This window comes from Alternaria arborescens, assembly GCF_004154835.1.
Source record: "Alternaria arborescens strain FERA 675 chromosome Unknown contig_11, whole genome shotgun sequence".
Lineage (NCBI taxonomy): Eukaryota > Fungi > Ascomycota > Dothideomycetes > Pleosporales > Pleosporaceae > Alternaria > Alternaria arborescens.
This window is the reverse complement of record NW_021167866.1, coordinates 1-12,064: the sequence shown is the minus strand read 5'-3', so window position 1 is coordinate 12,064 and position 12,064 is coordinate 1. Positions and strand designations below refer to the sequence as shown.

At 50.2% G+C, this 12,064-nt stretch overlaps 4 protein-coding genes across 4 annotated transcripts; 3 read left to right on the top strand and 1 right to left on the bottom strand.

Moving 5' to 3' along the window:
• Positions 1-159: 159 nt before the first annotated feature.
• AA0111_g5416 (hypothetical protein) lies at positions 160-1,391 on the top strand (the record flags this gene model as incomplete). The annotated part of the gene is made up of 2 exons (XM_028651524.1): positions 160-533; positions 593-1,391. 2 exons carry the CDS (start codon positions 160-162, stop codon positions 1,389-1,391), a joined length of 1,173 nt encoding a protein of 390 aa, XP_028506660.1.
• Positions 1,392-2,003: 612 nt separating this feature from the next.
• Positions 2,004-3,698, top strand: AA0111_g5415 (hypothetical protein; the record flags this gene model as incomplete). Its single annotated transcript, XM_028651523.1, has 5 exons — positions 2,004-2,063; positions 2,119-2,341; positions 2,397-2,474; positions 2,523-2,976; positions 3,029-3,698. The coding sequence occupies 5 exons, from the start codon at positions 2,004-2,006 to the stop codon at positions 3,696-3,698; spliced, it is 1,485 nt and encodes a 494-aa protein (XP_028506663.1).
• Positions 3,699-4,631: 933 nt separating this feature from the next.
• On the top strand, positions 4,632-7,331 carry AA0111_g5414 (putative secreted glycosidase; the record flags this gene model as incomplete). Its single annotated transcript, XM_028651522.1, has 5 exons — positions 4,632-4,776; positions 4,827-4,859; positions 4,910-5,209; positions 5,457-6,212; positions 6,262-7,331. 5 exons carry the CDS (start codon positions 4,632-4,634, stop codon positions 7,329-7,331), a joined length of 2,304 nt encoding a protein of 767 aa, XP_028506662.1.
• An 837-nt stretch (positions 7,332-8,168) lies between these two features.
• Positions 8,169-11,601, bottom strand: AA0111_g5413 (Calcium-transporting ATPase 3; the record flags this gene model as incomplete). Its single annotated transcript, XM_028651521.1, has 4 exons — positions 8,169-8,981; positions 9,042-9,427; positions 9,484-11,336; positions 11,396-11,601. 4 exons carry the CDS (start codon positions 11,599-11,601, stop codon positions 8,169-8,171), a joined length of 3,258 nt encoding a protein of 1,085 aa, XP_028506659.1.
• Positions 11,602-12,064: the final 463 nt, after the last annotated feature.

Here is a 12,064-nt window from a genome sequence, read left to right as displayed (position 1 = left end):
GCATGCACATGGCACACAACATCTGCCCAGGCGCGAGACCCAGATTCGCATCGTGGGCTCTTGGCCCTGCATTGACGCACGGCAGTCTGCTATATAAGACTAGATACCTAGGTAATCTTCCAACGATCAGCGAGGTTTGTCTCCGCAACAAACCCCGTCATGTCGTCCACTAAGACCAGCCTCACGGCTCTCGCCCTAGGCATCTCTTCTCTCTTCACCCCAGCCTTCGGTGCTCCGTCGGCATCTTATGACCCGGCCAAACCTGTCAAGGACCCGTACTCCAGGGACTACTGGCCCGCGCCTCGCAAGATCACCGGTGAGGACTTGAACGGTGCACTTGGTGGTGTCCACATTCATGACCCGAGTGTTGTGCTTGGACCGGATGGCCACTACTACTCTTTCTCCTCTCATGGCTTGGCCACAACATCTCGTGCTTCGAAGAAGAATAGCCTAGAAGGGTACTGGGAGGTTGTCAGCCAAGTCTTGCAGCCACCTGGCAGCATTGATGACCCTGCGAAGGCAAATCGTCTTTGGTGAGAAACAGCAGCCTAGGAAATGCTCCAAGACCTCATATTCTAACGCGACAATACAGGGCTCCTGATGTTCACAAGATCGGCGACACCTACTACTGCTACTACACTGTCTCTGACTTCGGTGTCTCAGAGTCCTTCATTGGGCTTGCCACCTCGAAGACGCTGCAGAATGGATCCTGGACTGACCACGGCATGGTTGTCTCCTCTAACAGCACTGACGCTCCCTTTCCGTTGAGCAAGACCAACACTATCGACGCGGCTTTCATCCAAGATGCCAAGACGGGTAAAAACTACCTCACCTACGGCTCGTGGTGGGCCAATATCTGGCAGTTCGAGTTGACCAAGGACCTCAAATCCGTCAAGATCCCTACCGCCCGTCAGTTGAGCTACACCTACGATCCTGTGCTGCCGACTAAGGAGCAGGCGTACGCCAACATGTCCCTTGCTTGGGGAGGTGCATCCGCTGAGGAGGCCCCGTATATCAACTACAACAAGAAGCAAGGCTTTTACTACCTTTGGTACTCAGCAGGACTGTGCTGTGGCTACAACCCCGCTGCTCTGCCCCCAGCTGGTGCTGAGTACACTATCTTCGTTGGTCGTTCCAAGTCTCCCCGCGGTCCTTTCGTTGACCGCAATGGGAAGGATCTTGCTGAAGGTGGCGGAAGCATGGTATACGGGAGCCACGGTAACACCTACGGCCCCGGTGGACAGGCTGTGATTTCCAACTACCACGGACGCGACGTGCTGTACTACCACTATATCAACACAACATACGATCCGCTGTACCGAGACAACTTTAAGTTCTTGGGATGGAATCCAATCGAGTATGTCAAGGGCTGGCCGGTATTGGTGGCATAGCTGGAAATGGGATAAAAATGTTGTTCGTGTACGATAGTCGACGAGATGGTAGCCGAACTCGGTATATAATGCAACGATAAATCCATATCTTTCACATACGACCATAGGACACTGAAAATTAGGCTTCCCGTCCGCTCAGCCATATACAAGCAGTGTACCGGCGGATTAGTAGTTAGGTGGGTGACCACTAGCGAATCCCCGCTGTTGTATGTTTTTGATCCTTTTTGCTTGTAGACTTTCATATACATGCGTTCTTCTTTTTTGCTTCATGTCGAAATCACAGGAAGCAACGCGAAGGCATATGAAGAGATAAGCGCGTGGCGTAGAGCGTAAAGAAATCCGGGGTGTGTAAGATAAGAGCCGCGTACGTCCGATGATGTTTGGCCGAGCACTATTAATCTTCGACTATCTAAAATGGTAGGGCCAACCATCACATCTTTTTTAGCATCGGGCGTACAACAGCTGACTGCAGGATGCTCACGAATGGCATTGTCTATCCTTTCGTGTGCCGTGACAGGGGCTAGAACGCCCCGCTGTCAGCACATCTACATATGAGCAGCATCTTGGAAATCACGAAGACTTTGAGTCTGCCAGGTCTGCAGCGAATTCAGAATGGAATACAACATAGCAAAACCATCCGTATTCCAACTCTTGATCTCTTTGATACTAGCTGTAAGTATGCTAGTAGAATGGAAATGAGAAAGCGCTTCACTAACATTTTGCGCAGTATCTGGTTTACTCATTGTTCCAAGCAGTCTACAATATAACCCTTCATCCGCTCTCCAAATATCCAGGACCGAAGTTGCGTGGCGCTTTCTGGATCTCTAACTCTTTCGACGTACTCGCTGGGACTGTTCCGCACAGCTGTCTGAAGCTTCACGAACAGTATGGAGATGTCGTCCGCATAAACCCGAATACAATCTCATTTGTCAAGCCTGAAGCATGGCGAGGTGATGACCCTTTACTTCGAACAATTGTTGCCTGAGTCTGGCTAACTTCGAATAGATGTGTACGGTTATGGTACCACTACGCCGCTTCTCAAAGACCCTAAGTTCTACTATCGTCCGTCGACCGATATAAGCTGTAGTTTCGAACCTTTTCCATCACATGGGTTATACTGATGTCACGTAGCTGCCAACAATTCGGACCATGCTCGAATCCGCCGACCTCTTAATCACGCCTTCTCCGAGCAAGCTCTCCGAAGCCAGGAAAGTATCATCACCTCATACATCAATCTCTTGATCGAGAAGCTACGCCAACGAGCCGGCTCTGAAACCCCCGTCGATATCACGCGCTGGTTAAACTTTACGACATTTGATATAATCGGCGACCTGACGTTTGACGAATCGTTCGGCGCACTAGATAAAGAGATGTATCACTCTTGGATGGTCAATCTTTTCAAAGCCTTAAGATTCGCTGGTATCGTCCACATCATTAAGCGCTATCCCATCATTGGAGTTCCTGCTACGCGCTTGTTGAAGTGGATGCCTGCATTGGCGAAAGCAGAGTTCGAGCATAACAACTTCACCGAGGAGAAGACCGCAAGGAGACTGGCATCCAAAACTGAGCGTAAAGACATTCTTAGGTAGGTAGCTGTACTGTTGTTTTACACGTCCAGGTTACTAACGACGATGAAGTTATGCTGTCAAAAACATCAAGGGGGAAGTAACGGATCTGGAGCTCAAGCATACTTGTGGCACTATCATACTCGGAGGTAGTGAGACTTCTGCAACGCTTCTGAGTGGTGCAATTTACCACCTTCTCAAAAGCCCAGCTTGGATGGAGAAGCTCCGCCAAGAGCTCGCAGCTACCTTCAAGTCCGAAAGCGAAATCTCCTTTGCATCTTTGAGTCAGCTCAAAGTCCTCAACGCTGTCATCCAAGAGACCTTCCGAATTTATCCGCCGGCACCATCAGCGCTTCCTCGGGTAGTACCACCTGCTGGTGCAGAAGTATGTGGCGATGCTCTACCACCTGGCACGCAAGTCGGTATCTCGCAATATGCCATGTACCATACTTCGTCTCACTTTACTGATCCCAAAGTGTACGCACCAGAACGCTTCCTCGGCGCTGAAGAGTATGCAAAGGACAAGCGTCACGTCATTCAGCCCTTCAGCGTAGGGCCAAGGAACTGCATCGGCCAGAATCTCGCATGGGCAGAGATAAGAAGCATTCTAGCGAGATTGGTGTGGCATTTCGAATTCGAGTTGCTTGAACCAGAAAAGAGGTGGGACGATCAAAAGGTTTTTGTGCTATGGCAAAAACCAAGCTTGATGGTGAAGCTGAAAGCTAGGGATCCTGGGTCGTAAACCTTTCGGTCAGCAAGATATGAACATCGAATCCATGTATCCTAGCAAGTATAAGACGACCCAGGCGTTTGCCGAGTAGACGAATGTTTCTAGAAGTGGATATCGTCTGCCATGTGCTCTTTCCTGTCACGATTTAGCATTCTAATCGATACTTCTGAGTTAGCAGTTCTGGGGCGATTTGCGTAGTGAAGCATGCATTTTCGAGGCAGCCCAAGATGGTGCTCGCTCTAGGCCCCTAATGACGTACACATCTTCCACGTGGGAAGCGAAAAGAAGTTTAGCGTGGCTCGGTCTAATCTTCCTATTTTGCCGACTCAAGTCGGAAGGAGCAACACCAAGACGGCTGCTACTATTGCCTCTGGTCTTCGATTCACCCTCTTAAGCACTGACTGGTTTCGATGTTACACTAGAGTTGAAAGGTAGGTACGATGAGGCCTGGTAGCGCATAGTATTCTTGTATCCAGAACCTCCACTACGCGTTCAATATGCCGAGATTACTTTCAGGGCTAAATTGTGTCCCGCTCCCCAACCCGGCTCCAGCTTCGCTCAGAAACAACCCGTATGCTACCTGTAGTAGTAGCAGTACCGACCGGAGGTTACGGCTCATTAATAGCACGACATGGACCCACCATCGATGTTACCCCGCAGCCATCCGTACTCGGCTGTAATCTGCATACCACCGCAACACCAGCGCTTTAGAGCCAGACTATCGCCTTGCTGGGAGATGATAGACAGTACAAGATGACTTAAGAAATGCTACCCGAATTGCTTATGTGGTAGGTAGCATGCTCGCGGACCATCGCGTCACTGCCAAGCGTCATGTAAGGAAGGGATAAATAGTCTGCGCGGGGAAGCGCAATGAGGAGCGTTGCGTAACTGACACTTCTGTTGAGTTGGCTTCTCTCATTGAAGAGTCTGCGTTCAACCCAAATCATGGGCATTCTTTCTGTGAAGCACGCCTCGGCGTCCTTGCTGTGTGTGTTCATAACATCTACAGGCGCGCAGAATAACTCTTCACAACCACAACCACGATCCGGATTTGACTATGTTAACCCTCTCATTGGCACAATCAATGGAGGTAGGATCAAGGTGTTCTTGAGAAGATAGCGAATCACTGATTTATCATAGGCCATGTGTTTCCTGGTGCTACACTGCCATTTGGTGGGTGAAGACTTTTGTAGTATAAACCAAAACTTGCTAACAAGTACTAGGAATGGCCAAAGCGGGGCCCGATGTGATAGGCGAGAACCAAGGAGGGTTCTCTTCCAACGACTCAGAACCGATATATGGATTTTCCCACATGCACGACTCGGGAACCGGTGGTTCACCGTCGCTTGGCAACTTCCCGATCTTTGCCCAATCTGGATGTGTAAATGATGATATCAACGGGTGTCAGTATTTCAAGTCTGAACGAGCCGTTGAGCGCATACCCGGAAGTGTTCATGCAAGACCTGGTTACTTTGATATCACACTAGTCAACAACATCAGGACTGAGTCAACTGTCACAAATCGTACGGCTTTGTATCGCATTACATTTCCGGAAACACCATCGACTCCGAATACAACACTGTCACCACATATATTGGTTGACCTAACGGATCTGCCGAACACGAGGAGCGAAGCAAATATTACCGTGGATGCTGCAACTGGACGCATGACAGGAAGTGGAATATTCTCGCCGTCATTCGGCATCGGCAAGTCATCTTCACATAAAAGCTGAATTTGAGACACTTACTAACTTTGTACGCCTATGTCTAGGCACATATCAGTCGTACTTCTGCCTGGACTTCAATGGTGCAAAAGTCAAAGAAGCTGGCGTATGGTCTAACACGCGCGCAACAAACCGAGCAACAAGCCTGCGGATAGCTCCCAGCGATGTACGACAAACACCCAGTAACACACCAGCAGGTGGATGGGTACAATTCGAGAAGCCTACCCAAGACAATCAGATCCATGCGCGGGTTGGGATGAGCTTCATTAGCGAAGAGCAAGCATGTTCCAACGCTGAACGTGAGATACCTTCATGGGGGTTCGACGACATTGCTGCCGCTGCTGAGACTGCATGGCGTTCCAAGCTTGATGTCATTACCGTCGAAGATGGCGGCGTCGATCAAGTCTTCCTCAACGCTTTCTGGAGCGGCGTTTACAGGTCAATGATCAGCCCCCAAGATTACACTGGAGAAAATCCACTGTGGAAATCTGACGAACCATACTACGACTCCTATTACTGCATCTGGGATAGTTTTAGATCCATTCATCCTCTGATCACACTCCTAGACCCACATAGCCAAACGCTTATGATACGAAGTTTACTCGACATCTATCGTCATGAAGGATGGCTGCCGGATTGTCGCATGAGCCACTGCAAGGGTTTCACACAAGGAGGCTCAAATGCAGATATCGTTATTGCGGACGCGTACTTGAAGAACATTACTGCTGGTATCGACTGGGTGTTAGCATACGAGGCTGTCGTCAAGGACGCGGAAGTCGAGCCACCAAACTGGGATGTTGAAGGTAAGATTGTAGTTTCTGAGTGGGTAGGATCTGAGTACTAATTATCAAGGTCGTGGTGGTCTCGTATCTTGGAAAGAGTTAGGCTACATCCCTACCCAAAATCTCGACGTCGAAGGCGTGGGTACAGAAACCCGGTCTATCTCTCGAACTGTAGAATATGCCTACAACGACTTTGTCATCGCTCTTCTGGCGCGCGAACTCGGCAATACAGCCGACTACCAGAAGTACCTCGGCCGCTCCGGTAATTGGCACAACATGTTCAAAGCCGATCAACGTAGCATTATCAATGGTACTAATACCGGGTTTGAAGGTTTCCTGCAGCCTCGATACCTGAACGGCACATGGGGCTCTCAAGATCCGATCTTTTGCTCTCCACTACTCAATTTCACTGGCTGCTACCTGAATCCTAGCGGAGGCGAGACCTACGAAGGTCCAGTGTGGCTATACACCTTCTTTGCTCCTGGAGACATGGCGACTCTCATCCAAACCCTAGGAGGACGCGAGCGCTTTGTTGAGCGCATGAACTGGCTGCACGAGTCCGGTGTCTTGTATCTTGGAGATGAACAGGCTTTCCTCAATGTCTTCTTATACCATTACGCTGGACGTCCTGCTCTCTCGGCTGAGCGCGCTCATCAATACATTCCCTCATTGTTCAACGATACCGTCGTTGGCATACCCGGTAATGACGATAGTGGCGCCATGGGATCTTTCGAGGCTTTCGTTATGATGGGATTCTTCCCCAATGCTGGACAAGATGTTTACTTTATCATACCACCTTTCTTCGAGTCCATCTCTATCAAGAACGGCCAAACGGGCAATACGGCAACAATCCGCAACATCAACTTTGACCCAGGTCACAAGAACATCTACATCCAATCTGCTACCCTCGATGGTGTGTCTTACACGCGCAACTGGATCCAGCACAACTTCTTCTTGGAAGGTGGTGTCCTCGAGTTGACACTAGGTCCCCAGGAAAGTAGCTGGGGAAGGGCGCCGGAGGATGTGCCCCCTAGCCTGGGACCTTTCGCAAACAACACCATGCCGGAAAACGGATCAGTCGTTGCGGATCGGAGGTGGACAATGCCGAGGATGCAGTTTGATTTCGCTGGTAGTCAGTAGGTCGTGAGAGCGCGAAACCGTCATATTGGAAATAAAGTGGCAATAAACCTCGTGAAGCACATTGCTCTAAGTCAACCTCAGTGATGAACGTGGATTGTTTATCTCCCTCATTGCTACTTGACATACTAATTCCGAGGCGCAAAACCACTGCTGAACGCGATCCGGTAGTAGATTAGGATACCATCCAATAAGAAGAACGATTAAACCATCAAACAAGATCACGCAATATGATTGAATCGTCCAGAGCCAGAGGCACATTTCCACAATGGCCTCGATGGTATTCTGCCTGGTCTCGGAAGCCCAGCGAGCTGGAAGTCAGCTGGAGGCCAACAAAGACTGAGAATAGAGATGTATCGCTTGGAGCTGCCGGAGGCTGAGGTTTGTAGTGCAATGACCATTGGTTCATAGCTAGCGCAGTTTGTATCAGGGTATTAGAGTAGTGGTTGATAAGCGAATGGATACAGGGATAGAACAAAGCAAGAATGATGAAAGAATGCATGGCGTCTACAAGTGAAGTGTGGCTCGGGCTACCAGCCTCGTCAGATCGGCAATGACGAAATCAAGAGTGAACGCTTGGGCCACTACCACGATCGTGCGCCGGCGATGCTCATCGAATTTCATGAAGTCATTTAATAAACGTAATGATCAACGATTGACTAAGTTGGTATTCATCGTAAAGCTATGGTAAAGAGTGTGTGTTGTCGTGATCGTAAGTCATGAGTAAGGAGAGGCCATGGGTCAATCCAAGGAGACATGAGACCAAACTATCCTGCCTCCATCTACATCCTAAAGTGTGACAATCTGTTCCATCCACCACCAATCAAATTCGATCCTTTCTTACTTTTCGCGAACAGCAACACTACCGTTCAGTCCGGCACGGGCCTCGGCATCCTCGCGGCTAATGACGCGGTGCGCACCGCTCCAGATACCAAAACTGCGCTTGATAGCCTTCCAGCTCTCGATTGCGCTGATGTAGATGACGACACAACCGAATGCAACGCCCCACTCCCAGGTGATGGCACCATGCTTGAACACCTTCTCGTTGATGACAGGAATGTAAACAATGGGGAACACGACGACCAATCCGGCCATAACAGCGAAGAAGAGGAAGCGATTGCGCCAGACTGTAGAAAAGACGGAAAGGCCGGGTGGTGCTGATGAGGGAGTATTGGGGTACATGTTAAAGAGAGAGCGAGCGAAGTGTTTGACTTCCCAGGCCGTGACAAGGAGAAGGAGGGTGATGGTAGCGTAGGTGGTCGCGCGAGCACGGAATACCACGTCGCATGTGTCGTTGTATCCCTCGTTACATCCAGAGCCAAGGTTACCTCCGCCAGGGCCGACATATGCGACAATGGCGAAGGAGAAGAGACAAAGGGCTCCCATGAAGAAGCCATAGATAAACTTGTCTGTGATCAACTCGGCTGAGAAGACACCCTTTTTGTTGTCGTGCGGTGGTCGGTACATGCTGTCTTCCTGTGACTCTTCGAGACCGAGACCGATGGCGAGGAAGGAAGAAGTAATGAGATTGACCCAGAGAATCTCGATGGGAGACAGCGGAAAGACGGAATGATTGTCTTGATCCTTGAAAGCGAGACCAATAAGAAGTAGGATGACTTGAGCGATATTCGAGATGAGCAGATGCATCAAGAACTATATTGCCGAACGTTATTGACTGATCATAGTATGAAGAGGGACAAGAAGCTTGCATACCTTTTGGATGTTATCGAACAAACGTCGACCTTCTTCGACCGCCTTTACGATAGACGCGAAGTTGTCGTCGGTGAGAACCATCTCAGCGGCGTCTTTGGCGACATCGCTACCAGTACCCATAGCCATACCGACGTTAGCCTGCTTGAGCGCAGGTGAGTCGTTGACACCGTCTCCAGTCATGACACAGAAGCGACCCCTTCTGTGGAGAGCCTGTACCATCTTGACTTTGGTAGTCGGACTACACCTAGCAATGACAAGAGGCAGAGTCTCCATAGCGTCCACCTCATCTTCAGTCATCTTGTCAAAGTCTTTGGCGACCATGACGGCTGAAGCAGGGGTACGATCATCAATGATGTCCACATCCTTAGCAATGGCTTTCGCCGTACCTGGAAATTGGTCAGTATAGGTCTCGCTTACATTTCATGAAAGGGACAGTTCATACCAGGATGATCACCAGTGAGCATATGAACAGTGATGCCAGCAATCTTACACTCGCGGACAGCACCTTTGGTCTCCAGGCGAGGCGGATCATAGATAGCGACAAGACCGAGATAGTTGAGATTAGCCTCGATGACATCACGTTCCGAGATGTCAGTGCCGGCTTGTAGTGTCTTATGAGCGATACACAGGACGCGAAGACCTTGGTTTGCCATTCTTTCAGCGGCTTCCAGAATCTCAGTGCGTTCCTGGTCCGAGACGTTTAGTGCAGGCATCATGAACTCTGTTGCTCCCTTGGTGTAGACATCCATGAAACCCTGATGGTTGTCCTTGTAAACGACTGTCATCTTCTTGACCTTGGAGTCGAAAGAGAACTCAGTAGCGAGATGGATGTTGAGAGTGGAGAGAAGTCTCTCCTTGCCCATGTTGAAACGGGAGGCGAGAACATGCAATGCGACTTCGGTTGGCTCACCGTGCGCTACCCAGGGTCCATCAGATATGTCTTGCATGATGGCAGTGGGCGGTCGTGAGATGGTATCGATAGTGGAGGCATCGGTGTCGCGATCGTCACCACTGATTGACTGGTCTAGAGCTGCGGCCTTCTTCTCGCTTGGAGAGTCGACGCGGGTCTCAGACGGCGGTATGACCTTGGAGTTGTTGCAAAGAGCGATGGTACGCAGAAAGCGAGTAACAACAGCATTGGGCCTGTACTCGTCCAAGTTGAGGAGCTGGTCATCTAGGGCGACGTTTCCGCTACAAGGGTTGTGTGGGTCTGTAATAGCGTCGACGGTGAATGTGCCAGCGCCATGCATTAGGGCCGTCTTTGCGACCATGCGACCTTGGGTAAGAGTACCGGTCTTGTCAGAACAGATGTTTGTGACACCACCAACAGCCTCAATGGCCGACTGGACCCTAGTAATGACGTTTGCTTTGGCCATGGCTTTGCCGCCAACGGCGATCGTAATGGTGAGGACTGCAATGAGGGATTCGGGAATGACAGCCACAGCAACACAGATACCATAGATAAGGACTTCTCCGCCAACCTGCCATTTGCTTGCAGAGAAGACAATGATGGCAAGTAGGATGGCAAGACCAAAGAGTAGGAGAGCGAACTTGCTCAACGTGATCTGGAGTGGAGTTCCAACAAGGCCTAGAATTGTCTTACCGCCGTTCGTGAAACGCTTGAAGATTCGGACAAAGATGTTGGCAGATTGCGGGCCAGCGTCTTTCTTCTGGCGAAGCATAGTGGCGATTTTTCCGACTTCAGTGTTCATGCCAGTTGCGACTACGATACCATGGCAACGTCCTGATGTCACCTCACTACCGGAAAAGGCAAGGTTGGTCTGGTCACCAGTGGCAAGGTCTAGCTCGTCGAAGGTCTTCCATGGTGTCTTCTCTACAGGTGCAGACTCTCCTGTCAGGAAAGCTTCGTTGGTATAAGCATTGACACCGTCAATGAGGCGGATATCTGCGGGTACGATACTACCAACGGACAACTGTACGAGGTCACCAGGGACGAGGTCCACTGCCTTGACTTTGATGTCCGCCGTTCCGTCTCGGGTGACGGTAGCCTCAGGTGCCGTAAGCTTTTTGAGAGATTCGATAGTCTTCTCGGCTCGATAGTCCTGCCAGAAACCGACAACGATGTTCAGGAGGATAACTGCGGTGATGACGCCGCCTTCGATATAATCGTCTATGCCAAAGCTTATGGCCATGACAATGATGAGGACGAAGGTGAGACTGTTCGAGATCTGTCTTAACAGAATTTTCCACATGGAAAGCCCTTCAGCTCCCTTAACCTTGTTAGGGCCATAGAGCTGGAGGCGAGATTGCGCTTCAGAGTGAGGGAGTCCATGGCTGTGATCGTTAGCACAAGCACCAGAGATCAAGATATAAGCATAAGCAGTGAGCCCTACTGGATGTCCACTCGTAGTTTCTGTGCAACTTCCTCGGTGGTGAGGGTATGCGGAGCGTGGAGTGTGGGCGAAGTGTCGCCATCGGTAGGGTTCGGCTGGAGTTGCCTTTGGTTGGGTGCAGTATGCGGATCCTTACTACCACATATAGGGGGTTCATCGACGTTAGGAGAAGTCTCCTCGACGGCAAGTAGCACAGTTTCACCCATTCAAGTATATGTGATAACACTGGTAGTGTCGGTGGTGAAGAGACAGAATACGCCTTTGCGGGGGAGTCCTTATAGGCAGTTGGTCCTACCAGGTTTAGGCGGGGTTAGCACGCTAGACGAGCGACGTGGGTCCCCCAAGCGTGGAGAGGCTTGGAACTCCTTGTCCACCACGCCTCGTTAACGGTTACAAACGTCTACATTACAGCGTGTGCTGCACCAGTATGTACAATCGCTTTAATCAGCTGATGCCGTTGAACAAACGTGTACCCACAGCTGTTATCGCGGGACCAATAGTCGACAGACGCTGTGAGGCTGGGCTCATTGAGCTGCTCATTGATAACATGTTTTACAAGCGAGTGACGCGTACAAGCGAGTGACGCACCCCACCAACTTTGCGCACCTCACCTATCTCAATCTACAATGGCTCTACGCAACGTTACTCAATTACTCTCAAATGAAGCTG